Source organism: Numenius arquata, chromosome 21 (assembly GCF_964106895.1).
Source record: "Numenius arquata chromosome 21, bNumArq3.hap1.1, whole genome shotgun sequence".
Taxonomy (NCBI): Eukaryota; Metazoa; Chordata; class Aves; order Charadriiformes; family Scolopacidae; genus Numenius; species Numenius arquata.
The window spans coordinates 4,491,928-4,519,203 of NC_133596.1; the positions used below are offsets into that span (position 1 = coordinate 4,491,928).

Here is a 27,276-nt window from a genome sequence, read left to right on the forward strand (position 1 = left end):
AAATACTTTCGGCAGTTTTCAGGTAAGACCTGGGGGAAAAACCCACATTAAATTGATTTTACTAAGAAAACTGGCCTTTGTTGCAGCTTTAAAGGCAGTTTTTAAGACTCTACTTTTTCCAAAAGGTCAAACTGATGAGAAAGGTCACGGTCCTGCACCCGAAAGAACAAAGCGTTATACTATTACAAAGCAGCTTCTGTCTGCCCTGAGCATCAGGTGACCCCGGTGAAACCTCTCTTAAACATCAATCTGCTTCCGCGGAATAAGAGCTGGGGACAAGAAGCCTTTCGACAGCTTCAAAGCCTTCCAGCCTACCATCCCCGCTTTTAAATAAATACTATTTCTTTAAAAGGAGGAAACCAAATAAATAAAGGCAGGCCAAGGTTGCCACACAAATCGGAGAGACCTTTCACACACCATGAAAGTTTTCTCCTGTATTTGAGAAAAGGTGTGTTCTACAAGACAAACAGTCACCCCTTTATCTCCTCATCAGGTTAGAGTCAGTGCCAGAAAGGGAGAGACCATGACCGGTATTATTAGATTCAGTTACCAGAAAACCTGTGCAGCAACCCTATTTTGAAGAATTTTATAAATAACATTCTATGCTGCTGGATTCCCTCACCCACGCTTCCGTGAACTAAGCCCACAGTACCCTGCTCTTAGAAATCCTCAAGGAGCTACTGGATTGTAGATGCAAGGGTAGAGAGCGCGTTGTGAAACTGTAGATTAACTGATTAATAAAGTATTTGATTACTAGAGGAAAGTAAAATCGAATTATTAATGAACTAGCCAACATGCTAGCACCTGATTGCATACATTTGGAATTTGACTCCCTCGGTGACGAGCTCATTAAGTGCTAAGCTTGGTCACAACAGCACTTTGAAAACTGCTGATCCTCTTGCATTGCATTTATTTTTTTTTTTTTTTTTGTCTACAAAGTCAAGTCTCAGACCCTATCTTTGACATTAGATACCAAAAATAAATAACAAAGTTATCCAGGCCTGGAGAAGAAGGAATGCTTCTATCTTCTTCACCTAGTTTTGTAGCAGACCCCAATCACGCAGACCCATAGCAAACAATTTAAAAAAAAAAAAAGTGGCATACACTCCCAGTCACTCCTATACATAAATATATACACACAATTACTTTACAAAGCCTCAAGATCTGCACTACCAGCATGCAAATCTCTCTTTTTTTTTTTTTTCCATGAGACTTCCTAATACTGACATAGGAAACTGGAATGTACGGAATACTCCACGTCATAAGCGCTGGAAATCGAGTCTCGGCTCTTAAGACATCCCGCTGCCAGCGTACACAAACGAGCATCGTGGCATCGCCACACTTGCCCGTAACATCCTGGTATTTATACACATCAACGCAGCGTTAACGCAACGGCCAACTCAACTTTCGTATCATTTACGAAACTCCGGAGAGATTCCTCCGGAAGAAACTACACCCTGCAGGTTTGAGTTTAGGCTCGTTTCTTTTACTGCCATCAAATCGCACCCTCAGTGAGGTGAGAAGCAGCTCCAACGGGGAGACAAGGACCCGGCAGATCACGTGTCCCAGCTGCTGTCTTTAAAGGCTATGTTGACTAATCGCAGTTCTAGCTCAAAAGCATCGGGCCGGTCCTGCGGGTTGGCAGCCAGCATTTCCTTGATCAGCTGCTTCATTCGAGCGTTCATGGATTTTTTCTTGACAGGGATGAGCAGTTCCATTTTGGGGTTTTCCAGAAGGGCCTCTCCAACAGGCACGATGGCTGTCCCCTGCTTGACGTAACTCCCCAGAAGTTCTTTCTTTGTTTCCGTGTCTATGAATGTGATTCTTTCCAACATCGCCCAGATTATAATCCCCAAGGCAAAGATGTCTGCTTTGGCAGTGTAGTGTCCTTCCCAGACTTCGGGGGCCATATAGAAGTCAGTTCCACAGGCAGTTGATAGAAAACACTTATTGACATTAACTGGTTCCTCAGGATTCTGTCCCGAGGCTGAACATACTTTACTCAGCCCAAAATCGGCTACTTTCAGGGTAGGCTCCAAGTCACTAGCATCCATCCTGCTCCGAGAGATCAGAATATTGTCAGGTTTGAGATCCCGATGAATAATCTGATTTTTGTGCAGGAACGCCAGCGCGCTGCTGAGCTGGAGCATGAAACTGGTGTTGGTCTTGCGGTTGGGCTTTCGGGACAACAGATACTCATTCATGTCTCCTCCGTCACAGAAATCCATTACAAACCAGAGGTAATAAGCACTTCTGGGGTCAAAGACTATTTCTCCTTTTAATGAGGTCTCTACAAGCTGCAACAAGGAAAAGAAACGTCATAACTACCTGATGATCACAAGAATATCAAGATACGATGGAAAAAAATGCATGAAGTTTGGATCTTCCCCTCGACAATCCAGAGAACAAGATATTGCAAGTGGTGAAAATAAAACTTTATGTAAAATTTCTGATGTAAAAATAAAAAAATAAAAAAAAAAATCACAATGTATTCAACAGCCTCCTTATTTTTGTGGGTGAGAAGCATATCAAGTTCACGCTCCTGCCCAGAAGCTAGAGCTAGACCCAGATAACAGTATTTTGAAAGATAGTAAGTGGCCATTGCACTCCCATCTGTTTCAGCTGGACACCGTCCCACCCCAACAAAGCCCGTCCCACCCATTTCACTAACAACTTCCATGTACAAACGAAGTCCCAACAAGTAACTCCATACAGTGCCGGGGGGGTTGTATTCGTCCTCCGCTGATGAAGTGGTGCCACAATAGATTTTTAAAGCCTATTCTCCATTCCTCACGCATGAATGTATTCCAGCAAGTGTTAATACATGGATCCCTTAGCTCAGGAGAACGCTAATCTATGGGCACAGCTGCTGCACCAAACACCTCTCCCACCATCATGATCCACCAGCTATTTTCTACAATATAAGCAGTGGGTAGCTCAAGCAGCCAGGTCTAATAGCTGCTTTAGAGAAAACACAAAGTAAAACCAGCCATCGGTTCTGCTAATCCCATTTACACAAGTACACATCTGCCTCTTCAGCTCCTCTGAGGTGGCTCTTAGCGTGCTCCGGAAGGTAAGTCTCAAAATTAATTCTGTTAGGAGTAAACCACCTTGTGCGAAAGCAAATGTAGCTCCCACAGACTTTCAAAAATTAAGGTAGCTATTAATATTTAGAGAGGCATTTTAAAATGCTTTAAAAAAATGTGACCTACTCCATCCAACAGCAAAATTACTAGCAATTTATAGCTATCTAATTGTGAGCCCAACTAGTACTCAAACCAGACCAACTTAAAACAGTAAATCCATGTTAGAAGTAAGAAAACTACGTATTTAGGGTTTACAGCCAGCAACAGTGAGATTAAGGTATCGCAGGACAGCAGGGAGTCTCCTTTGCCAAGTGAGCACCACCACAGAGCTCGCCAGGAACTGTACTTACATCTCAGTGCAGAGCCTTCAGACAACAAAATCCACTGCCACATCTGTGACAGTGGCAAAGCCCCACCAGACCAGGCTAGTTTAGGTCTCTACCGACTTAGTTCAGCTGATACCAGGTTCAGCATCTGCCCCAAAGCCCTTCAGGAGACACTAACACCCCCCTCCCCAGCCAGGCTCTTCACACTGCACCAGTTCAGTTCCGTAACGCAATATAGTCTGGGCTGAGGAGAGGGCAAGCCAAGGGAGACCTGATTTTCTGTATTTTAGCATATATATGCATTTATAAAGTGATCCCGGTGTCCTCAGAGTCAGCTCAGCCCTGCCCTTTGCTCCCCTCTGCTCTCTGGAGCAGGGAAACAATTTGTAGTGCTTGTGCCTGACACGGGTGAGATCTGTATTGTTTACCAGTCACTACCATCAAAAACCCATGTCATCTGGAAGCTCTCCCCCACCTTTCAGTTCCACCCTGGGTTTCTTTAAGCTCCTCCCTCTACAGCTGTCCACAAGCTCGATGCAGTATCTCACAGATCCACTAAGGACTAGGAAGGTAAGGCAGTCATTTCTCCCACATGAGCTATTTTACCCTAATCCCTTCATGAAAGCAGGTCAGGACCAACTACCAAAGCTACAGCGAGTTTACAAAGGCAAGAATCCTCTTTCTCGGGCTCGCACAGCGCTGGGCACAACGGGATCCCGACAGCAGTGAAGGGTTGTCAGATGAATGTTCGGTAACAAAAGGTCCTATGTTAGACAAGCAAGAATGACAACAATAAAACCTGAAATGTTAAAAGCTGGCTAGGGATAACACAGCAAACACAGAGCAGGCTGCTGACTTTTTAAACCAGAGACACAAATTTCTGCCAGGGGATGATTTTATAGTTGGGGCAGCTTCTTGACAAGGGAATGAATCGGATTATCTTTCAAGGTCTTGCCAGAGCTACTTATTCTTCAAAAATATGCATCTTCAAACTGAAAGGCAACCTAAAGGACACTTTCGGTAGCCACTTAGGGGGAGTGATATTTATTCCCTTATTTATCATACCTTTACCTCTCTTTCAAGAGATTAAGAGTTATTTATTCAAAAAAGGAAATGGCTTACCACATGCTACAATTACTTATTATTTCTGAAAGAATTTTAAGTGCTGGCTTCCTAAATTAAGATGGTTACTTCCTCTTCCAAGGACATCCGAGATTAAGAAATTCTGCAGAGCTCTGTCCCAAGACATCAGCACATGTCTGCTCATTAACCCTGCAGCGGGGCTTCTACCAAGTAACACACCAGCCTGCGCCTCCCTTCTGCTTTACCCCTGCTGTTTCCTCAAATCATCAAAACAGACTCTCATTTAAAAAAAAGAAAAAAAACCAAAACCCTGGAGTCCTCTAGAGTGGCATGGCTTCAAATCACAAGATACAGGTGATTGTTCAATAGATATGCGCTTTTAAAGATATAAAATAATTTCTGGGTGTCAACAATGTGAACAATACCCTCTCCTAACGAAGCATACCTCAAAAAAAGTGATCTTAGCTACCCACCTCCTTCCCTCCCAGCTACACAGCCGTATTAATTACTTCCACCCCGTTACCTCAGCTTCATGTACCTGTAAATAAAGGGAGGAACTGGAGCCATGGGACATCTTCTGCACCATACCATCTTTCTGCAAGATGCACTCCTCCAGGTGAATGACGTTGGGATGCTGGCTCTTGATACTGCTAAGTGCCCAGAACTCACGCAGAGCTAGTTCCACGTTCTCTGGAGCATGGCACCGTATCTTTTTCACCGCGACCCGTGCAGAGGTCTTCCTGACGACTGCTTCGTACACCACACCATAACTGCCACGACCAACCTCTCGTATTAGATCGTACTTAGGCTGGCTACTCACCATCTTCAAGATCAAGGGTTCTGGGGAAGGGGGAAAAACCCACAGAACTAAAACTCATGAGCAAGAACTGGGCTGTATTTTCCCCCATAGGGCTTGGTGCGGCAATATTAGGCCTACCAATACCCTGCAATTAACAGGGCAGCGCCTCCGAGCGTTACACTGAATGCAACACTGCATTAGAGCAGTAGAATATTTCAGAAGCTATTCTGTAAACCTCTACCCGTTGCCACGGACTAGTTAAAAGTGAAATCACATCGTTTTGGTGGGACTACTAAGATTTCAAATACAGCCCAGTTTTCAAGGTGGCAACAATTCAAACCTAGACTTGTACTGTGCCGAGACAGGACTATCCCGTATGCTCCTGCTCCTTTCTCTCAGTGTCTTCCGTGAGCATCTGTGGGAATAATAGTATGGCATCATGCTCTCCATCCACATCTGGGATAGTGGAGAAGAGGTTCTAGTTGAAGCCTGTGGTTGGGCAGCACCAGATTTAATTAACACTGCCTTTTACAGAGGTGACTGCATAAGTAAATGTTTCTGTTATAATTTAACCATCAAATTCTTTTACTAAGACAAGAGGATGCTTCGATCGCTTCCAAATTATTTTTTTAGTGTTAGTATGATTTTTCACCCAGTCTCCTCTGAATGAGGAGTCTATAGTTCCAAAAAGTTAAAAAGGGTGACTGATTGCAGAAGCTTGTGCTCAGCGTCTAACTTTCACTGTTGCTCAACAGGGCAAGGACAAAAGTTAAGATATTGCTCTAGAAGTAAAACAAAAGACACACACACGCACACAGAAAGCCACCAAGCACCGCTACAGGTTTATGAACCTCCCTGCACACCTCCCTGCCAGATTACAAACCAAAACACACCAGCACCACCTCCACACAATCAAACCAAAATGGGACACTGACTACAGACAGGGGGGGGAAAAAAAGAAAGGCTAGCCAATTATCACTGGTCAAACAGAATGAAACACAAAAACAAAATAAAAAAAATAAATAAAAACCACAGCTAGTGTATCAGAACTAAAATAGTTTGTAAGATTGCCAGTGATAAATGTAAATTTCTTTGTCAGTAAACCAGGCAATAAGGACCACATTGAAACAGCCTGTTATTAGTAGGAAGCTTTCAAGTATTTCCACTGGTTTAGGTACTTTTTTTTTAAGAAAAAAAGGAAAAAAAAAAGAAAAAGAGAGAGAAAAAAGGTATCATCAGTCTCAGGGCAATACTACACAGGCATTTTAACCTTTCAGCAAAGTTCTGCGATGCACATTTACATGAATGTTTTGAACTGAAATGTGATGTGCCCAAGCAACGCGTTACTGTGAGATTCTGCTCACAAGATGCATCTGTAGTGGGACTATGAGGAATAAACTAAGATTAGGGCCTGAACGTGAAGATCTGACAGGCCAACAGCCCCTCCCACGCAGGGGAGAAGAGCAGGGTCTGTAATCTCTCCAGCGGCCAAGCAACTCCTGAGGAAAAGACTGCGTTACTCAAAACACTGTCACATCAGGTTCAAAACCAGCAGAAAACGTCATCATCGTGTGTGTGTCCCGTCCCCCCCCCCGTGCTGACAGCCAGCTGGGTGCTGTCACCAGAGAGGGTGTCATTCTGCTGAGCCTCAGGGCTGTTACCTGACTTCCTTCACCCCCAGAGTGGGCTGGTCTGGGAATGCCACCCAGGTTTACTGTCACCCAAGTTTACCGTCACCCAGGTTTATTGCCCAACCCGCTGAGCAGCGCTGCACGCTGGGGCGGCCCATGCCAAGAGGCCACGGGGACGGGCACAGGCCCAGCGGTGCAAAGCAAACAGGCCGGGCCTGCTCCCTCCTGCAAGCCCGGGGACCTGCAGCCTCACAGGGGAAGTCCTTTCCCTCCGCCTCGTTAGAGGCGATAATTACGGAATAAAATAAATTACTCCCCTCCTCTTCGCTCTGGCCCCCCACCAGGGGGGCCTGACAAGCGGCTGTCACACCGGGACCCCGCCTGCAGCGATAGTAGGCCTTGCTCCAGAGGGAAATGAGGCACCGAGGCCTGGAGCGGGGTCTCTCCCCGCCAGCTGCGGCCTGAGGGGGAGCGCGGCCGGCCGGGCCCTGCCCCCCTCAGCGGGTACCCAGCCCCCTTACACCTGAGGCGGAGGCTCCCACCCGTATAGGACACCCCCCCCGTTATGGTGCGGGACCCCCCCGCATTGTGACACACCCGGGCAACCGCCCAAACCCGCTCGCCGCAGGATCGGACCGGGCGCCGCGTTACCTCAGCGCCGCCGCCGCCGCGCTGCCTCCGCCCGGCCGCCATTATAGTGCTGCCCCTCCCCTCCCCTGCGCCGCCGCGGCCACGCCCCCGGCGTCAGCCACGCCCCGTTCCCCTCTCCCCCCCCCCCCCCCCCCCCGCGCGCCGCCGCTGAGCCCTCTGATTGGTCGGCGGCGAAGAGGGCGGAGCGGGGCGCGCGCGTCCCTCCGCGGGGGCGCGCGCGGTCGGTGCGGCGGGGGGGATGGCGGCGGTTCCGCGCCCCGGTGCATCTCGTTCTTCCTCCCCGGGGCTGTTCCCTGTGCCTGCATCCCCTTTTCTGTGCTCACCCGGCTGTGCGATCACGGCCCTCCTCCTTTTTTTTTTGGGGGTGTTTCGTGGGTTTTTTAAAAAGTCCTGAATTTATTGCTTGGCACTAGGAAAAAAAAAATAAATAAAAATAACTGGAGTCCCTCAAGCCCGTGGTTGTGCTCTGGCTTTGTGTGATGGCGGCACAAAGCTGTCCCCTCCCCTCCCTCTGTCCTACTCTCCGCCGTTGTCCCCCTTTCCTCTGCACGCTGCAGGGCTGGTGGGGCCCCCCTCTGCGCAGGAGCTGGAGGCATGGGGCTCCTGCCATGGTGCCCACTGTCCCCTTCACCCGTAGGGTCACCGCAGTCATTCTTGGGGAAGCCAGGGCCTGCTGCTGCTCAGAGCCCTGCGGAGGCCATTCAGGTATGCTCCCATCAGAGCAACACGCTCTCACACCTCTCCTCGGTTAATTGGAAGGAGCCCGGTGGTGATTAGCACCCCAAGGCCCTGCCTAAGCTGCCCCAAGCCAATTAGGGACCAACGAGCCCCTTGGGGGTTTGAAAGCTGATTAGGGCATTACAACCTGCCCGTTGAATTCCGTTCCCGCGAATCCCCTTAATCGAGTCCAGAAGCAATTATTTAATCAATGCCACCCCCCGGGCAGGGATGTGGGGATGGGTGCGCATCTGGGTGTCCCACTCCTGGCTCCGGTCGGTGGCTGACCCCCAGGTTGCCCTCCCAAGTGTCCTGCCAGCCCTGCTTCCCTGCAAGCACCTCCCTGGAAGAGCCCCAAGTGCCGAAACGGGGACAATTTTGCAAGATGTGCTTGGCCGGTCCCAGCGCAGTCACTTGGTCGACATGTGAGCCTGGCCGGAAGGAGCACCCAAAACAGCCGTGGGGCTGCCCTGCCCGGGGGGGGGGGGGGCTGGCTGCAGCAAAAATGGGGCCTGTGCACCCTGCACCCACGTACCCTTGTACCCCCGCACCCTCATGCCCATGTACTGATGGACACATGTAACCCTGCACCCCTTTACCTATCCACCCGTGTACCCCTGCACCCATGCTTCCCTGCACCCTTATACCCATGTACTTATGGACCCATGTACTCCTGGACCCATGCACCCCTCTGTCCATACATTTGTGTACCCCTGCACCCGTGCTTCTCTGCACCCTTATACCCATGTACTCATGGACCCCTGTACCCCTGTACTTGTGCACCCATGCACCGCGGCACCCATGTTACTCCTGCACTTGTGCACTCATATACCCCTGCACCCATGTACCCCTCTATTTCTGCACCCCTGTACCCATGTACCCCTGTACCCATGCATCCCTGTACCCTTATACCCATGTATTCATGGCCCCGTGTACCCCTGCACCCCTGTACCTATCCACCCGTACACCCTTGCACCCATATACCCCTGTACTTGTGCACCCATGCACCCCTGCACCCATGTACCCCTCTATTTGTGCACCCCTGTACCCATGTACCCCTGCATCCGTGTACCCCTGCATCCTTATACCCATGTACTCATGGACCCACGTACCCCTGTACTTGTGCACCCCTGCACCCCTCCATTTGTGCACCCCGGCACCTCTGTATGCAGGTACCCCTGTACTCTTATACCCATGTATTCACGGCCCTGTGTACCCCGGCACCCCTGCACCCATATACCCCTGTATTTGTGCACCCCTGTACCCCCGCACCCATATACCCCTGCACCCCTGCACCCATATACCCCTGTCTTTCTGCACCCATGTACCCCTGCACCCCTGCACCCGTGTACCCCTGCACCCATATACCCCTGTCTTTGTGCCCCGAGGCACCCCTGCACCCCATCGCCCATCCATCCCCTCCTGCCCGTGGTCGCTGTGGCCGCGGCATCAGCCACCACCCCACCCCACCCCACCCTGTCCCCCCGCCAGCGTGACCCACAGGCGACAGCGCTATAATTACCCCTCTCCTCGTGCCGCTGCCAGTATTTGCAGCTCCCGCTGTGGACGGGCGCTGGCATTTGGCACGGCACCCTGTTTATCACCACACCAGCTGGGCACCCTGTGCCGGGGCTGTTTTCCCTTGGGGGGTGTGGGTCCCCAGGGGCTTTTCACGGTCACTTCCCCCCCCCAGCCGTTTCTGGGTCAGGTTTTGCAACCGAGCGGAGGGGCTAGCAGGGTCATGGCTGTGCACGCCAGAACGGGGAGCAGCCCTCACCGCCCTCCCTGCGGCTGCCCCTGAAGCTGGGGGTACAGAAGAGCCCCCCAACCCCTGCCCGGGGAGGGAAAGGGGGGGACCCTGGTGCATGTACTAGGCCTGGGGGCTGCATCTCCCCGGTTCTCCAAGCACAGACTGGGGACCCACTGGAGAGGCGCATGTTTGCACCCCAGCAGTGGCCACATTTTGGGGGGTGCAAAGGGAGATGCTCTGTATAAGCCACCCCCCGCTGCCGCTGGCCCAGTTCCGCCCCATTCCTGGCACCATCACACTGTCTGAATCACCGCAGGGCTGGTTTTAGCCCCTCCATGCCCCCACCCCAATGGCATTGTGGGGTCCAGCCCCAGGATCTGGCCACGCTGCCTCCGGGGGCGGGGGGGTGTGTGTGTGTGCGTAGCCATTTGGCCCCAGGATGAAGGTCTGGCCCTGTTTACCCCCCAGCTCCGTTTTCGGCGTGCCTGCACCCACAGCACGGGCAGGCAGGGCCTCCCGGACAGCCTGTCCCCGTCTTGTTTACCGTTGCTGGTGGCATCCCGATGGCTCAGTCCCGTGTGACAGGACACCCGACCCCGCTCAGGATTTGGCTCCTCGTGACCAGGGAGCAACTTATAAATAGCGGGGCGAGGGGTGCTGCCGGCAGTTGAGAGCGGGTGAGAGGAGTGCGTCGTCGTTCCCATGGATTTCCAAGCCGGTATCCTGCAGGATGGCAGCCCCATGGAGAGCCTGGAGAAGCAGCTCATCTGCCCCATCTGCCTGGAGATGTTCAGCAAGCCGGTGGTGATCCTGCCCTGCCAGCACAACCTCTGCCGCAAGTGTGCCAACGACGTCTTCCAGGTGAGAGGGGGTCCCCATGCTCATTCCCCGCCCCTGCCCGGGCTGGAGGTCACCAGGATGCTCGTGGTGCTGTGGGGATGCTCATGAACCCCCCCTGATGTGCATCTCCCCCTCCCAGGCCGCCAACCCGTACTGGCAGAGCCGGGGCAGCGTGATTTCGGGGGGTCGGTTCCGGTGCCCGTCGTGTCGCCATGAGGTGCTGCTGGACCGTCATGGTGTCTATGGGCTTCAGAGGAACCTCCTGGTGGAGAACATCATCGACATCTACAAGCAGGAGTGCTCCAGGTGGGCACGGGCGGCTGTGGCCGGTTGCTTGTGCCTTGCCCCAGCGGGGACATGGGGACATGGGGATGTGGGGATGCCCACTTCTTGAGCTCCAGCATCATTGTTGAGACCTCAGGAGATTGCAGCTGGGCAAGAAATTGGGAGGCTTTTCTGCTGGTTTAACGGTCCCTGACCCATATCTTCCTCCCCTGACCCAAATGTTCCTCCCGGAACACAAAACTTCCTCCCTGAACCCAAATCCCCCCCAACCAGAGCAGTTTGGGTGGCTCAGGGGGACAACAGGTCCCCAGGGGGGTGGTGGCAGTGGGGTAGGTCCTACCCGCCCCGTGCTCTGCAGCTGGAGCGTTCGGTGGGAGATAAGAGGTGTGGGTGACAAATCCAGGCTCTGCCTGTGACAGCGGCACTGCTGGCTGATAAGGGGCAGGGGGACAGTTTGGTGGGGGGGGACACACCGCTGGGTAAAAGTGTTCAGCGGGGGGGGGGGGGGGGGACATGGAGGGGTCACAGGTTCTCGAGGCAGAGCGGTGGCCCCAGCCAAATTCCCCGAAGCGCTGTAAATATTGTTTGAGAGCCATGGGGACGGGGACGATGGCACGTGGCAGGTGTCTGCGGCTGCCGGGTGGGGGGGAGGAGGGGTTGGGGGGCCAACCCTGTCATTGCCTCAGTGGTTCAGCTTGTCCCCATGTCCCCCCTTGCTGCAGAGGGGATGATTCATGGGCAGCCCCTGGCTGGGACCCCTCAGGGGTTTCTGGGTGCCCCCACCCCGGTCACGCGTTGGGTGACAACAATAAATCCTGGCAGCCCAAGGCTAAAATTAGGAGGTTGTGCAGTGTCCCTGGAGTGCAGCCCCAGGGCCACCCACCCACCTGCCATGCCCAGTGCCAAACTGGTTTAAACTGGTGCTTACTGGGCTCAGATCTTACGGAGACACAGAGGTTCATGGCCCTCAAAGGAGCGACTGTGGGTTTATGCCAGGATCTGGCCTCTTTCCCAGGGACCTGATTTTGGGGTGTCTATACAGCATCAGCGGGGATGTCACCGCAGTGGGGATGATGCTGCAATGGGGACATCATCGCGGCAGGGACGTCACCGTGATGGGGATGTCACCCCGATGGGGCTGTCACCCTGATGGGGATGTCACCGCGGCCGTGCCGCTCTCTCCAGCAGGCCACTGAAGAAGGGGGAGCACCCTATGTGCAAGGAGCACGAGGACGAGCGGATCAACATCTACTGTGTCACCTGCGAGGTCCCCACCTGCTCCATGTGCAAGGTCTTCGGTGCCCACAAGGACTGCGAGGTCGCCCCCCTGCAAACCGTCTTCCAGGGCCAGAAGGTGCCAGAAGGAATGGGGGGGCCACGGGGGACACAGCCGGTCTCGGGGCGATGTGCTGAGCTGGGATGGCCACAAATAGCACAGGGACCCGCTCATGGGGTATTAATAGCCCCCGGGTGACTTCAGCCAGGAGACAGCCTATATTTAGAGTGTCTGTCACTCAGTGGGGACGTGGGGGGAGCGGAGCTGGGGCTGGGCAATGCCCAGCCTGTCCCCATGTTGGGATGGGATATGTCCCCATCCCCGTCCCCGCTGGGGTTCAAGCTGTTTCTTTCCATCCCCCCCTGCCCAGACCGAGCTGAACAACTGCATCTCCATGCTGGTGGCGGGGAACGACCGGATCCAGACCATCATCTCCCAGCTGGAGGACTCGTGCCGGAGCACCGAGGTGAGGAAAGGGGGCAAAGGAGACCACAAAAAACCCAAGGGGTGAAACCTCAGCCCGGGGGGCATTTGGGATGGCTAGGAGGGAGCTGGGAGGGATGCTGTTGGTGCTGGAGGGGGGGACACAAGTGGCATCCCTTGTCCCTCGTCCCCGCAGGAGAACAGCGAGGCGGCCAAGCGGGAGCTGTGCGCTCGCTTTGACACCCTGGCAGCGGTGCTGGAGGAGAAGAAGTCGGAGCTGCTGGAGCGCATCACCCACGAGCAGGGAGACAAGACGGGCTTCGTCCAGGGCCTCATCCGCCGGTACAAGGAGCAGCTGGAGAAGTCAAGTCGGCTGGTGGAGACGGCCATCCAAGCCATGGAGGAGACTGGAGGAGCTGCCTTCCTTATGGTGAGACCCCCCAAACCTCCCCCCCTTCCCTTCCGGTGCCCACGTGGGGTCCCACCAGCTCAGGGACATCCTGGCGGCTGCTGTGTGGCTTCACTCACTTCTCCTCTTCCTCCCTGCAGAACGCCAAGCAGCTCATTAAAACGTAAGTGCCCAAATTGCAGAAAATTCAGTGTTCCCCAGCCCCAGCCCTGCAGATGGCCATGGGGTGCCCAGGCGGTGAGTGTGGGGACACCCAAACCCCCCCACCCTGGCACCCCACGGTCCCCCAGCCCGGCGAGGGGACAGGAGGGGACATGGCTGTGCTCTCTCTGCCCAGGATCGTGGAGGCCTCCAAGGGTGGCAGGCTGGAGAAGATCGAGCATGGCTACGAGAACATGGACGCCTTCTCAGTGAGCCTGGACCATCTCACCGAGGCCATCCGCGCCTTGGACTTCGACCCTGGTAATTCAGCCCCTGACCGCCTGATGCCCCTTTATCAACTCCCACCGATCTGGTGGCCCCCACCGTCTTTCCTGGTGGCCCCACGGTGACATTTGGTTGCCTGTTTGCAGCTGAGGAAGATGAGGAGTACTTTGATGGGGAGGAAGAAGAGGCAGAGGAGGACGTGGAGCCCGAGAGGGCAGTGACGGGTAAGAGGGGCAACATGGCCAACCCCACCTCCCTGGGACCCTCAAGCACGCATGGGGGAGCTTTGGGGGCTTGGACACCCCCTTAACCCCTCCATCCTCTTCCCCTGGCAGCTCCCCAGTAGCCGCAGCGACGTTGCCGGCGCAGGAGAAACGCCGCGGGCGCAGGATGTCCGGCGACGGGACTCGGGACAGGAGTGGGGGGGGCCACACGCCGCAGGGGCCGGTGGCCTCGCGAGCCAGCGCCTGCTCCAGCACAGGACACTTTTCTATACGGGTGCAAACAGGACAATTCCCTCACGTTTTGTATCTTCCTTCTTTTGTATATCGTTGTCACTGATTTGAATTTTGTGTATTTTGTAAAGAAAACTGGTGTTTTGAGTGTTTTTGTTTTTTTTTTTTTTTTTTTTCCTTGCTAATGGTTTTCAGCTTGCCAGCCCCACGATGGGCACTGGGCATGTGGGTGGGTTTGCCGGGCCAGTGCCACCACCAGCGTCCTGGCTTGGTGGCCAGCGCGGCAGAGAGATGCCTCCTGGCCCAACACTTAATTTTTGGCCTCATTAGCAGCTCCGGCAGCGCTGGCACCCGGTTCCTGGCCGCCCGCCCAGGGATGTCACAGGTCGGCACCCAGCAGGATTTACCTCCCGGTGATGGGATGCCCGGGGCCAGTGCTTGCCCGGGCTTGGGGATGCAGTGGCCAGGGGAGAGGATGCTCCGGGCTGTGCCAGTCCCTGAAATAGGGACAGATTTGGCATCGAGCTGCCGGTTTGCTGCCAGCTGAGCTCATGCTGCTGCAAAAATATACCGTGAATGTTTTTCTCCTGCAAAAATATAAGCCCAGCTCCGTGCTTGGCCAAGGGGAAACTGAGGCAGCGCCCGCAGCGTTGCTCTGGACTGGGCTGTGATTGCAATTAGCCCCAGGGCAATTAGTATTTCTCCCCCGGGGCGGTGGGCAGGAGTCACTGCCTGGGGCCGGGGGGGGAGGTCTGGCCCCAGGCTTATCCATCCCAAGGCTGCTCCGTGGCTGGATCTAAACCACGGGGAGAAGGGGGGGGTTGGGCGAGGGGTCCCCAGGGTGGGTCCCCAGGGGAGGGGGGGTCACAGGGTGCCTTTAGGGGAGGACAGGGTGCTGCTCCGTCCTCCCCCCCACCTCGGGGGGGCTGCATCCGTGTCCTGGTGCGCGGTTCGTGGGGGTGCCCATGGTGGGTCCCAGAGATACCACCCCCACCCCCCCATCAGCAGCCCCCCCCGGGTGCCGGGTGAGGGGGGCAGGCGGCAGTGGGTGCTTTGCAGCCGGCCTGGCCTCCCCCCCCCCCCTTCGCCCCCCCTCCTTGGCCGGGCTTTGCACACGAGTCCCCAGAGCTTCACACGGGCTGAGGCCACCGGCTGCCACCAGCGCCGGCCACGCACCGGGGTCACCGGCATCGGCCGCGTCACCCACACCGGCCACCCACCGGGGTCACCAGCCCCGGCCCCCCCGCACCCGGAGGAGGATGGCACCCGGCGAGGAGAAACGGCACCTTCTGAGCGAGGGCACAGGCGGGTAGGGGGATGCCCGGGGTGGGGGGGTTGGGGACATGGTGTCCCCTCTTCCTCCCAGCTGGGGTCCCCTGGAGGTGTCTGGCCAGGAAAGGGGTTGGGGGGGGGAGCGTTCAGAATCTGACCTGCTCCCCAAAATCCTCCCAGGCCCCCCTCTATGGCCCCTTTCCCCGGCAGGTCCTACCTGGGGGCTGTGGCAAAGAACGGGCACAACTCGGTGCAGGAACAGGCGCCCGCCCTGGAGCTGGGGGTACAGCGCAGCCGGCATTGCCACACGCGGGGGGCTGATGGCCACCCTGGCCAGCAGCAGCGGGCGCGCAGGAAGCTCTACCTGGCCGCCAGCATCTGCCTCATCTTCATGGTGGGGGAAGCCGTGGGTGAGTGGTGGTGCAGGGTCCAGCAGGGATGGTCCCCACGGGGACACCCCAAGTGGCTGCCCACAGGGTGCCGGGCAGGGGTCCCCCGTTGCTTTTCAGTGGGTTGAGGTGCCCAGTGGAGCCCCCACTGTGGCACGGGGTGACCTGGTCTATGCCCGGCTTGGGGGGGACGCACCTCTGCCCCGATGCCACCCCGATGTCCCTGATGCCACCCCAGTGTCCCCAATGCCCCCTCTCCGCAGGCGGGTACCTGGCACACAGCCTGGCCATCCTGACGGACGCAGCCCACCTCCTGACGGACTTCGCCAGCATCATGATCAGCCTCTTTGCGCTCTGGGTGTCCTCACGCCCTCCCACCAAAACCATGAACTTTGGCTGGCACCGGGCAGGTAACGGGGTGACACCACCCCTGGGGTTGCCATCTGGCTCCCGGGGTCCCCAGGGAGGAGTCAGAGCATCCCGGGGTCACCTCCTCATGGGGACCGGATGCCCTGGGGAGCCCTGGGGGGGGCATGGGGAGCCATGGCAAAGCCCCAGCGCCATGTACACAGGCTGGGCAGAAACAATGAGCAACCACGGGGATGGGTGCTGGGTGCCCACCCCGAGCCCTGGTGCTGCCGGGGGGGGCTTGTGTGCTCAGGCTTGGTGCGGTGGTGGAGCGGCAATGTGGGGCTGGGGGGGGGGGGGGGGCTCTCCGCAGAGATCCTGGGGGCCCTGCTCTCCGTGCTCTCCATCTGGGTGGTGACGGGCGTCCTGGTCTACCTGGCGGCCCAGCGCCTGATCTCGGCCGACTACGACATCGAGGGTGGCGTCATGCTCATCACCTCCGCCTGTGCCGTGGCTGTCAACATCGTGTACGTACAGCCGGCTCTCACACCCCCCCCTGGGGTGTCCCCCACCCCGTGTGCCTGGTGGCCCTAGAGATGTCACTGCTGCCCTGCCCGCAGGATGGGGGTGGCCCTGCATCAGACGGGGCACGGGCACAGCCACGGGGCAGCCGGCGAGCAGCCCAACGCCAGCGTCCGCGCCGCCTTCGTCCATGTCGTGGGGGACCTGCTGCAGAGCGTCGGTGTCCTCATCGCATCCTACATCATCTTCTTTAAGGTCTGGGTGGTCACAGGGGCAAAGGGGATGCTGGGGACATGGGGACAGCAGCTTCAGCCAGCCCTGACCAGGTGCAGGGGTGAGACGGAGGGGATTGTGTCCCCTCTCTGCTGGTGCCGATGGAGATTTGGGGTGGGGTGGCAGCACCGGGGGGACCTCACCCTCTCCCACCCCCTCCAGCCCGAGTACAAATTCGTGGATCCCATCTGCACCTTCCTCTTCTCCGTGCTGGTGCTGGGGACGACGCTGACCATCCTCCGTGACGTCCTCCTTGTTCTCATGGAGGGTAGGGACCCACTGGGGATGTCCGGGCCATGGGGCCACCCATGGGTGCCGCCGTCCCCGTCCCTTCCAGCACCCGTGGCTCTCCCTCCCCAGGCACCCCCAAAGGGATGGACTTCAACGCCGTGCGGGAGACGCTGCTGGCGGTGGGGGGGGTGGAGGCCGTGCACAGCCTCCACATCTGGGCGCTGACGGCGGCGCAGCCCCTGCTCTCGGTGCACATCGCCATCAGTGAGTGTCACACCCCGGAAAAGCGATGGGCGGTGTGTGTGTGCATGCGTGCGCGCGCGTGTGTGTGTGTCAGATTCGGGGTTCACCCGCACCCCGACATCCCTTCCCTTGCTCCTTGCAGACGCGGGTGCCAGCGCGCAGGAGGTGCTGGAGGAGGCCAGCTCCCGGCTGCAGGGCACCTTCCGCTTCCACACCACCACCATCCAGGTGGAGAGCTACTCCGAGGAGATGCGGGACTGCCGGGAGTGCCAGCCCCCCCGTGACTGAGCATCCCTCCGGCAGCCCCCACGCATCCCGGGGGTGGGACTTTTCATACGTGGAAAATAAAGAGGAGCAAAGGGCTGGTGGCATGCGGAGGGGGGGGATGTTGGGTCTGGCGGCGCCGGGACGTTATCTCGGGTATCTGCTGGGAGTGAAGGCAGCAAGGACAGACCCACGGCCATGGCAAGCATGGCTGCTGGAGGCCAGTGACTGCCTTATTTGCCACTATTTCTATTCAGATAGGGGGAAAAGCAGCTGAAACGACCAGTTTCCCTTCTTCAAGAAGCGCTGGGAGGCAAGGAGGTGCTGGGGTGCCCAAGGGCTGCGGGGGGACCCATCCCAGCTGGGGGCAGGGAGGACAAGCTCGCCCTGCTCTCGCCTCTTATCGCTCCTCTGTTTGCCCTTGGGAAGCCAAAGGACTTGCCCTCCCCACAGGGCTGGGGGGGCTCTGTATGTGGCCGGGTGTTGCACGGGTTATTCCCAAGGGTGCCCGAGCGGCCACTGATGGCAGAGGCACCGGTGCACCAAAACCCCAGTGCTCCCCATCGGGCACAGCCCGCTCCCCACATCCTACAGCCGCCGGCCGGACTCTGCCTCTCCACCCACCTTTATTGCACTGGTAAAACCCAATAATGAGTAAAACTCAATAACGAGTAAAACCCCGTCAGCAGCGACCGCCTGCTCCAGGAGGGCCCCATGCACCGGGAACAGGGCACCCGGAGCCAGCCCTGACCCCGCTCCCCGGCAGCCTTCAGGGTTTCTCCAAGCGTGGGTATTTCTTGCGCAGGACGGAGACCTGGTCCTTGAAGAGGACGGGGTCGAGGCGCAGCTGGGAGGACACGAGGGGCATGTAGCCGAACCAGTCCGCCAACTGGTTGAGGCAGTCCTGCTGCTGGGAGAAATGCCGGCCACCGGCCACCCCCGCCGTGCCCTTCACCTTGGCGGGAGGGGAGTGCAAGGGTGAGGGTCTCAGCTCCCCAACGGGGGGGGTCCCCGCATCCCCATCCTTGCACCCTACCTGCTGGGGCACGGTCTCCTTGTGCTGCTTGCGCTGGGTGACCTTGATGGGTGGCAGCTTGGTGACAGCGGCCACGAGGACGTTCATGAGGATGTCCTCGCAGGCGGCCAGGCCATCCACCAGCTCCCGCAGCCCCGCCGGCAGGTACTCCGTGAAGAGGCTGTGATAATACCTGGGGAAGGAGCGAGGGGAAGGGCAGGATGTGGCCGAGCCCCTTGCCCCACCAGCCTCTCCCCGGCCAGGTACCTGTGGTAGAAGGCGGCAGCGGTGAGGACGATGGAGAGCTCGTTGGTCCACTTGGAGGTGTAGCCCCAGCGCCTCTGCTCGGGGTCCCAGAAGTGGCTCCGTGAGGGGAAGCCCACGATGCGCTCGGGGAAGCTGCGCCACACCACGAAGGCAAAGTCCACCTGGCACGGGATGGGGGACAGCGTCACCCAGCTGCGGGGACCTTCAGGAGGGGGCTCACCATCGCCCCTGGACATGTGTGACATGGGGACAGTGGGCACCGCTCCCTGCCAGCCCCGTGGTGACCACTGAGCATCCTTCCTGGCTCAGCATGGGCTTGCCCCAGCTCCATGGGGCTGGGGAGTGTGGCACCCATGGCCTCACCTCGCTGGTCGAGAGGCTGGTGTGCTCGTCCAGGCTCAGCACGGCGTCCGTCTGGATGGCCGCGTAGGGGAAGAAGCGGTCACTGAGCTACAGGAGGGGGAAAAAAATCAGGTTGGGATGTGCCATGGGGTGGATGCTCCAGCTCCCTGCCCACATCCCAGCCCCCTGCCCACGTCCCAGCCCCCTGCCCACATCCCAGCTCCCTGCCCACATCCCGGCTCCTCTCACCTTCCCCCTGCCCTGGATGATGGTCAGAGGCACGGTGGTCTGGGGCCATTTCCCACTGGGCGGCGGTGGCTTCTCGCAGCTCCACAGCACCAGGATCTGCAGGGGGGAAGACCGGCGTGTCTGGGGGTGTTTGGCCGGGCTGACCCATCAGGGTGCGTTGGTGGATGGGTGTTCACAGGGTGGCCAGGGCTGAGCCCTCCCCAACCCTGTAGCAGGACCTGCTTTAACTCAGCTCACCCCAAAACTATCTCATGGCGGTTTGGACCACAATAAAGCCACGGGTGGTCCCACCTCCACCCTGGCAGGCTGGGGAGACAGCTCTGCCCACCCAAGGGTGACTCCACCAGCCACCCCACCCCACTCCAACCCCATTCTCACCCTTCCCAGCCCACGGGACCCTGCCCCATTCCTCCCACTGCATCCCCAGTAGCCGCACTGAATGGTGGAGGGCTCAGCTACCCCCACCTGGGCGCAGTACTGGGATCCGGAGACGGCCTGGATGAGCCTGAGGATGGACTGGGAGAGGGAGCCGGCCGACAAGGTGGCCCGGATGAAAGCTGTGAACTTCTCCGAGGGGTTGGAGCCTGAAAAAGGAGGGAGAGAGAAGAGGTGTTGTGGCATGCATTGAGTTTACTGTGCTCAGCCGGGGCAGGAGGGGTCCTACCGTGTTGTAGGTAGTAGAAGGGAAAGTCCCCGAGGTGGGTGGAGAAGTCAGGCAGGGCCAGGAGCCCCCCAGGCAGCGTGTTCCAGAGGAAGCGGGAGCGGGAACGGTGTGGGAGCAGCCGGTCCTTGATGATCTGCCCGAGGTCAGGGAGATGCTCTCAGCACCCTGGTTGTGACACCAGGGTCTAGGGCAGGGGGGGGAGTTTGGGGTGGGGAGGGCTCACCTCCAGCGTGGTGTGCACGATCTTGTCGACGGAGGAGAAGTACGCGTCCCACAGGAACTGGGTCTGCTGCTGGAAAGCCAGCACCCGCTCCGGGTGGATGCAGCGGACGGCGGAGGGGATCTGCAGCAGCGGGGGTGGAGCTGTTTTCTCACCTCATGTCTCCCCCCACATCCCCGGCAGGGCTGCCTTGCTTCTGCCACCTCCACGCCATCCCGAGGGACACCCCATGGCCAAGGATGCTGTGCCACTGTCCCACCACAGCTCTGCCAACTCCTCTCCCTGGAGCAGCATCTGGACCAGGACCCCCAAGGGCTTTTGGTCTGAGGAGATGCTCAACATCCCCCTCCTCCCCAAGACGAATGATGCCCCAGGGCTGCAGCTGGGACCCCCACTCTGGGCTGGATGAGACCACCCTGCATCCACCCACGGGAGGGCTGCCGGGCTCAGCTGCAGAGGTTTCACCCCCAGGTTGGACCTGGGGCTCCACCACCACTGGCATCAACATTTGGGGGGGGTCCCTTGTGTGGGGCAGGATCCGGCCACGGTACCTGCAGCAGCAGTCGCTCATTGCCCACGACGGCGGCTTTGCCCCAGTCGATGGCTTCAGCGAAGGGCAGCTCCCAGCCGTCGCTCAGCAGCACCGGGATGCAGGCGGCCTGTGATGAGACCCCACACAGGCTGGGACAGAGCCCCCGGACCCTGGGGTGGGGGTCCCCTGTCCCCTCCCGAACCCAACCTGTACCTGCAGCGCCTCCAGGAAGCGAAAGGAGCCCAAGCGCCTGCCCCGGGGCACGATGCAGAAGGTGGAATTGTGCAGCAGCTCCTGGTAGTCGAACCTGGGATGGGAGATGTGGTGGGGGTCAGGCATGGTCGCCCCCAACCCGTGAGCATCCTGGGGGGTCTCACTGGCACATGGCAAGGCTGAGCATCCTTCCCGGGGGGCACGGGGCAAGCTCAGGGCAGTGTAAGGATTGATTTGGGCTGATTTGGGCCCTGAATAGCCCCAGCCCCACGGTGCCAGTGGAGCAGAGGTGCCCTGGGTGATGGAGGAATGTGCCTGGGCATCGCTTAAAGAGGGGAGGGGTCAGGATAGGACCCTTCAAAGGCATCACCCAGCTCCCTCCACCCGCCTGTAATGAAACCCCATGCAAAGCCAGCGCCCGAACCCCCGAGCCCGAAACTGCGGCGACTCCTCTGCCGTGCCCAGACTTGCCGGGCAGGATGGGCCCTGCCTGCCCTGGCAGCGTTTCGGCAGGGGCAGAGGGCCGGCTGCCCGCAGGGGTGCAGGCAGCGTGGTCCCGTCCTGCTCCCCCCCCCTCCCAGGCAGGGCTCGCACTGTGGGGCCATGAAAGCCCCTTCTGTGCGGCCGGTGGGGAGAGGCGCGTCCGCTGCCGGGTCCCTGCGACCGCGCCGGAAAATCCAATATTGACATTAGGTTGGGACAGACCCTGTCTGTTCCTGCCCATGGGAAGGGAGGGACGGGGCAGCCGAGTCCTGGATGGCCTGGGGGGGACACATGTGGTCCAGCCAGGGGGGAGGGCCATAAGGCCAAAGGGTTGCTTGAAATGTGCTGGTCCCCAGAGGGAAGGGCACATGGGGCTGGTGCCAACCTGGGGGTTGAGGACGTGTCCCCTCCATGGGTGCTGGAGCACCCTGGAGCATCCTGGCACCCTGGGATGTGGGAAACTGTCCCCAGTGCTAAGGCACAAAGTTTTACAACTGAGACCCGCCTCCAGAGGAACCATCCTGACATCTCCAATGGATGCTGAAAGCCCCATCAGGGCACCCTGCCCCGTTAACACCCCAGCTCCTGGGCGAGCATCCTGCCGGAGGGGTGAGGGTGGCTCAAACAGAGCCCAGACCCCCCCCATGACACCACAGCAGCGATGGCCACATCCCCGGGGCTGGACACAGCCGGCGCTCACCCTCGGGGCAACCCCACTGCCACCCGCTCCTGGGGGACCCCATCCCGGCTGTGACCCCCAGCACCTCCGTGGGGCTGTTCCCACTGGATGAATGGGCAGCGGGATGCATCCCGGGGGGCAGAGTGGCCGCGGGCAACCTCCCCTCGCGGGCAGCCGTCGTGGGGAGGCTGGCGCCGGCCGGGCTGCGGGGCCAAAACCTCCCGATGGAAATACTTTGCTCCTGACGCGCTGAGGTTTCCGGGTAATCACGCCGTCAGGGCTTCCTTGTTTTGTTAGGAGCCGGGACGGGCGCCCGCCGCGCTCCCTCCGCCTGGCCCCTCCGTGGCTCCGGCCGGGCACGGTGCCGCCGCTGGGACCCATCGGCTCCAGAAAGCCTTTCCCAACCCGCTTTGATTGCTTTAAACCCGGGGGCAGCCCGCAGCGGGGCCGGACCGCAGCGCCGCTACAAGCCACCCTTTATCTGGGCACAGAACTTGGTTTGTTTTAGGCAGCACCACCCCCCGCTCCGGCCCCCCCCCACGGGGTGTGAGGAGGGTGATGGAGCCCCCAGCAAGGCCTTCCTCCCACTCCCGGTCCTGCCCTCTGCTGCCCCGAGCAAACGGGGATGTCCCCAACGCACTGAGCACTTTGTCAATCGTAGTGTGTCCCCTCCCCGCTGGCCTGTCCCCGTCGTTGCTCTGCCACCATCCCAGGGTCTAGGGACATTTTCTGCTGGGGCAGGAGGTCACAAATCCCCGGGAAGAGCTGGCCAGGGGCGATGGAGATGCCAATGACTTTTTGCCCGGGTGTCCCATGGGGACAAGTGGGGGGGGTCACATGCGAGCACGCTGCCCTGCGCCACGTGTCCCCTGTCTATCTGCTGCCTAAAGCCACCCCGGGCGAGGTGTAAATCTCCCTGTACTTGCAAACAGCATTAGGGGATTACCTGGGCCGGGCAGGAGGGGGATTTCTCGTCCCACCACCCCTTGGCACAGCGCAGGGCTGACCTTGGGCCCCCCGTCCCACCAGTCTGCGTCATCTCTCTGTCCTGCGATGCCCTGTCCCCAAAAAAGCTCCAACACAGGGGCTGACCCTGCCGGGCTGGTGACACCCACGGGAGGGGGCCATGTGGTGGCCGAGCCACCCTGAAGCCCCGGCTAATCCCGGTGCCCCCAGCACCCCAGCTCCTCTTTTACCTCCTGGCACCTCCTAAGATGCTTTGAGGATGATGCCCAACGCAGCCTCTCCCCATCTGCTCTCCGGCCGGACGGCTGCAGGATGTCCCCAGGCAGCAGGATGGGGACCTGCCCATCACTGGTGGGACAGGGTCTGTGCTTACCAGCCCTGGAGCTGGTGACAGGTCCCAGGCAGCAGGACGGGGAGGCGAAGAGCTGGCATGTGTCCCCACAGCACAGAGCCCCCCAAACTCACAGAACTTTGTCCCCTCAATTTTTCCACCAAGATCCATCACACACTGCTGCCACCATCCCCGTTTGCGAGAGGGGACGCTGGGGGACCCCACCACCACCCCACACCTGGGTGAGCTCAGGGCCGCCCACAGTGGGATGCCCAAGGACGCGCCAGTTTTGCGGGATTTTTAGCAGAGCCAGCGAGGGGGGGATGTTTTGGGCTCATCTCCAGGAGAAACATTTACGTTAGGGGAGGGCAGGAGGGGGGAGAAGAAAAGCATCATTCATCAGCGTTAGGAAAAAGGGAAATCGTATTAGAGGCGGCCGCGGTGATTGCAGATAAGAGCAGCTCTCGCCAGATTACTCGAACTTTAATACAGAACAGGAAAGCCCTGAACAACCAGTGCCTCGCTCCCCGCTATGGAAATGAAACCCTCATCCATTTCAGGAGAGCCCAAAACTTTCCTCTCTCCCCACGTCTGGAGGTCCAGCCACCGCAGACGGGCACGGCTGCGCCCCGCCAGAGAGGCAGGAACATTTGTGGGGTGTCCCCTCCACCAGACCCCCCCCTTTCCCACCCCATCTCCCACTCACTTTTCATAGTCGACGTTATCCTTGTCGCAGCGCGTGTCCTTGTGCTTCTCCCAGTCCTTGCCGTGCTTGCAGGTGGTGAGGGAGACGATGTCCTTCCCATTGTGGATGTGGTGCAGCGCGTTCCTGGTGCCGGAGCCGATGCCGGTCAGGTAGCGCTTCCCCTTGAACACCAACAAGTATTTCTTTTTTGGGGGTATCGAGTCCTGGGACAACCACCCCCTCTCCCCGCCGCGCTGCGGGTGGTCCTTGGAGAAGAGAGGGATGGAGATGTCGAAGCCGGGCCTGAAGTTCTCGGTGTAGAAGCTGGCTTTGGCCAGGATGGCCTGGCCAATGTCAAAACCCAGGTCCTCGGTGTAGTTGGGCCAGGTGCCTGAATAGAGGTTGAAGATGAGGTGGTTACGGCCGCCATTCCAGAGCGGGAAACCACGGATTTTCTCATCGACGTTACGGACGTATTGACCCGAGAGATGGTCGCGGTCCAGCGTGTCGATGCTGAGGATGAAGAGACAGGCTTCCTCGGGGTTCGGGGTGTAGTAGCGAGAGCGCTCGATGGAGGTGAGGATTTTGCTGTAACTCTCCGAGAGGGGCTGGTCCCTCTCCCGGGGGTAGGTGAAGACTTTGAAGCTGTTCTTCTCGCACCTGGAGAAGTCGAAGCAGGTTTCCATCCGGCATCTGCTGTTCTTATAGACGCTCAGCCGCGCCGCCCGCCGCTCCCGGGGCGATGGCAGCGAGGGATCCCCATCGCTCTGGAGCTCCTCGGGGTCTGCAAAGCTTTTGAGAAGGGACCGATCCGTCCAGTGGGGCCAGTTCCTCCGGGCTTCGGCTTTCCTCCCGGAAAAGAAAGCAAAACGGCGCAGCTGGTCTCCTCCAAAGAAGAAAAGCAGGAGCCAAGAGGCAAGGAAAGTCAGGAAAATGTATTTCTTCCTGGTCTGCATAGGTTCACGCACGGCCTTGGCTCCTCATCGGGCTTGGATGGGCACCAGAGTCCGGTCAAAAGGCCGACGTCCCAAACCCCAAGTGGGCAGTGGGACGGCTCCCGGTCCCCAGGAATTATTGTCCCGTGTCCCTTGCAGTCCAGGGGAGCATGGATGAACCCCACCGTCCTCTTGCTGTCCCCTGCGACCAGGGCTGCGCTGGCTTTTCGGGGCCGTCCCTCTCTCTGGCTGAGGAGCAGAGGTGGGTGCAGCAGCGTCCCGCTCCCGTCCCTCCGGCACAGCGTTTACTTCGCCGGGCCCCCATGCCGCGACAATGACATTTCCATCGCCGCTTGGCCCAGCTTCAAATCCCTGGAGAAGGGGAGAGGTCGCGCCGTCGCCGTCCTGCCGCCACCAACCGTGTCACCGCCAGCAGCTCCCCGTGACAGGATCCCCCCTACCTCCCTTTTCCCAGACCCCTCCTGGGAATAAAACCTCCCACTCCCTTCAGAGCCCCCAACTCTCGCCAACCTGCTCCTTCCCCGTCCCCGAGCCCGGTCCCCCCGTTACCTTTGGGGACACGCAGCCCCGGGTGGGTTCCGGGTCGTCGTGCCCCGAAGTCTCGATACGGGGCTCCCCGCGGCTCCAGGCTGCATCCCCGGCCGGGGAAGGCGGCGGAGCAGCCGCCGTGCCGGGCTCTCCCCCCGCGCCGCTCCCGGTGCGCGGCCGCACGGAGGAGCCGCTGCGGGAAGCTCCGCGTAACCCCGGTCCCGGGGCGGGGTAGGGGGGGGTCTCCCCCTCCGCTTGCCTGCCCCGGGGGTGCCCCCGACCGTGTGCTCCTGGCCGGAGGCGGGGGGGTGCGAGTCTAGGGGTGTCCGTCCCCCCCCGCCTTGTCACCTTGTCCGTCTGTCCCCGTGTGTGTCCCCCCTCCCGGCTGCCTGCGCCCCCGGTGGCTGCCTTTCCTCCTGCCGCCGTGTCAGGCCGCCTGTCGTCGTGTCCCCCCCCGGGGCTAGCTGTCCTCTGTCCGTCTGTCCGTGTGTCCCCCCTTCCCGGGGCTGGCTGTCCCCTGTCCGTGTCCCCCCCCCCCACCCCCCCTCCCGGGCGGGCTGTCCTCCTGTCCCCTTGCCTGCCCGTCTCTTCCCCGGTCAGTGCCTGTCCCCGTGGTCCATCATCACCCCCCGTGATCCATCATCACCCCGGTCCGTCCCCGCCACCGGCTCCGGTCTCCCCCCCCGCTCCGTGCCCCCCCCCCCGCATCTGTTACACCGCGTCCTATTCCCACCGTCACAACATTCGCCCTTGGCCCCGCCCAGCCGGCCTCCCATTGGCCGTCAGCGCCCCCGTAGGCGTGGCCCGCGCCCGCCGCGGAACACGCCCCCCCCCTGCGGCGCCTTCCCATTGGCCGCGCCCTGCCGCCCGCAGAGCGCCCACGTGGGACGGGGGTTCCCCGCGCGCCGACGGTGGGGGCCTCGGGGGGCTCCGCGGGGTCCCTGCGCCGCCCGCCCGCCCGCCCGCCCGCGGTGGGACCCCGCGGGGGGGCCGTCCCGTGTCCCGCGTCCCCACTCGCGTCCCGGACCGGGGACCCCCAAGGTGAGCGGCCCATCCCGCTGGTCTCAGCCCTCGGGTGGGGCTGGCTTCAGCCCCCCCAGCGCCTCTGTGCTCCGGAGCCCCCTGGGAACCCCCAAAGGGATGGGGCAGTTATAGGGCGGCGATGGGGAGCAGGGACAGGAACACAGATGGGGCCACCTCCACCAGTGACGCCCCTGGGCTCCAATGTCACCCCCAGGCTCCAGCGACCCCCAGGCTCCAGTGACATCCCCAGGCTCCAGTGACACCCCCGGGTTCCAGTGACCCCTGGGCTCCAGTGACACCCCCGGGCTCCAGTGACACCCCCGGGTTCCAGTGACCCCTGGGCTCCAGCGACCCTTGGGCTCCCGTGACACCCCCAGGGTCCAGTGACCCCTGGGCTCCAGTGACCCCCAGGCTCCAGTGACAT

At 59.5% G+C, this 27,276-nt stretch overlaps 4 protein-coding genes across 6 annotated transcripts; 2 read left to right on the forward strand and 2 right to left on the reverse strand.

Moving 5' to 3' along the window:
- Nucleotides 1-1,206: 1,206 nt before the first annotated feature.
- PDIK1L (PDLIM1 interacting kinase 1 like) lies at nt 1,207-5,329 on the reverse strand. The gene is made up of 2 exons (XM_074161980.1): nt 5,034-5,329; nt 1,207-2,297 (listed from the first exon to the last, which is right to left on the reverse strand). Exons 1-2 carry the CDS (start codon nt 5,316-5,318, stop codon nt 1,557-1,559), a joined length of 1,026 nt encoding a protein of 341 aa, XP_074018081.1. The 5' UTR covers nt 5,319-5,329; the 3' UTR covers nt 1,207-1,556.
- Nucleotides 5,330-10,613: 5,284 nt separating this feature from the next.
- TRIM63 (tripartite motif containing 63) lies at nt 10,614-14,309 on the forward strand. 2 transcript variants are annotated; one of them, XM_074162207.1, is made up of 9 exons: nt 10,614-10,904; nt 11,023-11,189; nt 12,354-12,522; nt 12,815-12,910; nt 13,064-13,297; nt 13,417-13,439; nt 13,614-13,738; nt 13,849-13,926; nt 14,038-14,309. In XM_074162207.1, exons 1-9 carry the CDS (start codon nt 10,746-10,748, stop codon nt 14,046-14,048), a joined length of 1,062 nt encoding a protein of 353 aa, XP_074018308.1. In that variant the 5' UTR covers nt 10,614-10,745; the 3' UTR covers nt 14,049-14,309. The 2 variants fall into 2 exon arrangements, with proteins under 2 accessions (XP_074018308.1, XP_074018310.1); XM_074162209.1 differs by having other exon boundaries at nt 10,709-10,904; nt 12,357-12,522; nt 14,038-14,308.
- A 1,107-nt stretch (nt 14,310-15,416) lies between these two features.
- On the forward strand, nt 15,417-17,723 carry SLC30A2 (solute carrier family 30 member 2). Its single transcript, XM_074162206.1, has 8 exons — nt 15,417-15,466; nt 15,640-15,839; nt 16,082-16,228; nt 16,540-16,693; nt 16,787-16,943; nt 17,124-17,229; nt 17,322-17,456; nt 17,578-17,723. Exons 1-8 carry the CDS (start codon nt 15,417-15,419, stop codon nt 17,721-17,723), a joined length of 1,095 nt encoding a protein of 364 aa, XP_074018307.1.
- A 584-nt stretch (nt 17,724-18,307) lies between these two features.
- Nucleotides 18,308-25,427, reverse strand: EXTL1 (exostosin like glycosyltransferase 1). Of its 2 annotated transcripts, XM_074161960.1 has the most exons (11): nt 24,367-25,427; nt 21,202-21,295; nt 21,008-21,115; nt 20,460-20,579; nt 20,237-20,369; nt 20,038-20,156; nt 19,573-19,668; nt 19,345-19,431; nt 18,982-19,142; nt 18,736-18,907; nt 18,308-18,654 (listed from the first exon to the last, which is right to left on the reverse strand). In XM_074161960.1, the coding sequence occupies exons 1-11, from the start codon at nt 25,299-25,301 to the stop codon at nt 18,469-18,471; spliced, it is 2,211 nt and encodes a 736-aa protein (XP_074018061.1). In that variant the 5' UTR covers nt 25,302-25,427; the 3' UTR covers nt 18,308-18,468. The 2 variants fall into 2 exon arrangements, with proteins under 2 accessions (XP_074018061.1, XP_074018060.1); XM_074161959.1 differs by having other exon boundaries at nt 18,469-18,907.
- Nucleotides 25,428-27,276: the final 1,849 nt, after the last annotated feature.

Excerpts from the sequence above, each read along its gene's own strand:
- PDIK1L (XM_074161980.1), bottom strand. The coding sequence starts at position 5,318 with ATGGTGAGTAGCCAGCCTAAGTACGATCTAATACGAGAGGTTGGTCGT. Across the intron at positions 2,298-5,033 it reads GTTCCTCCCTTTATTTACAG|CTTGTAGAGACCTCATTAAA; the intron begins GTACATGAAGCT and ends TCCTTGTTGCAG.
- TRIM63 (XM_074162207.1), top strand. The coding sequence starts at position 10,746 with ATGGATTTCCAAGCCGGTATCCTGCAGGATGGCAGCCCCATGGAGAGC. Across the intron at positions 13,440-13,613 it reads GCCAAGCAGCTCATTAAAAC|GATCGTGGAGGCCTCCAAGG; the intron begins GTAAGTGCCCAA and ends CTCTCTGCCCAG. Across the intron at positions 13,739-13,848 it reads CGCCTTGGACTTCGACCCTG|CTGAGGAAGATGAGGAGTAC; the intron begins GTAATTCAGCCC and ends GCCTGTTTGCAG.
- SLC30A2 (XM_074162206.1), top strand. The coding sequence starts at position 15,417 with ATGGCACCCGGCGAGGAGAAACGGCACCTTCTGAGCGAGGGCACAGGC. Across the intron at positions 16,694-16,786 it reads GCCGTGGCTGTCAACATCGT|GATGGGGGTGGCCCTGCATC; the intron begins GTACGTACAGCC and ends CCCTGCCCGCAG. Across the intron at positions 16,944-17,123 it reads CCTACATCATCTTCTTTAAG|CCCGAGTACAAATTCGTGGA; the intron begins GTCTGGGTGGTC and ends CACCCCCTCCAG.
- EXTL1 (XM_074161959.1), bottom strand. The coding sequence starts at position 25,301 with ATGCAGACCAGGAAGAAATACATTTTCCTGACTTTCCTTGCCTCTTGG. Across the intron at positions 21,296-24,366 it reads GATAACGTCGACTATGAAAA|GTTCGACTACCAGGAGCTGC; the intron begins GTGAGTGGGAGA and ends CTCCCATCCCAG. Across the intron at positions 21,116-21,201 it reads GCTTCCTGGAGGCGCTGCAG|GCCGCCTGCATCCCGGTGCT; the intron begins GTACAGGTTGGG and ends GTCTCATCACAG.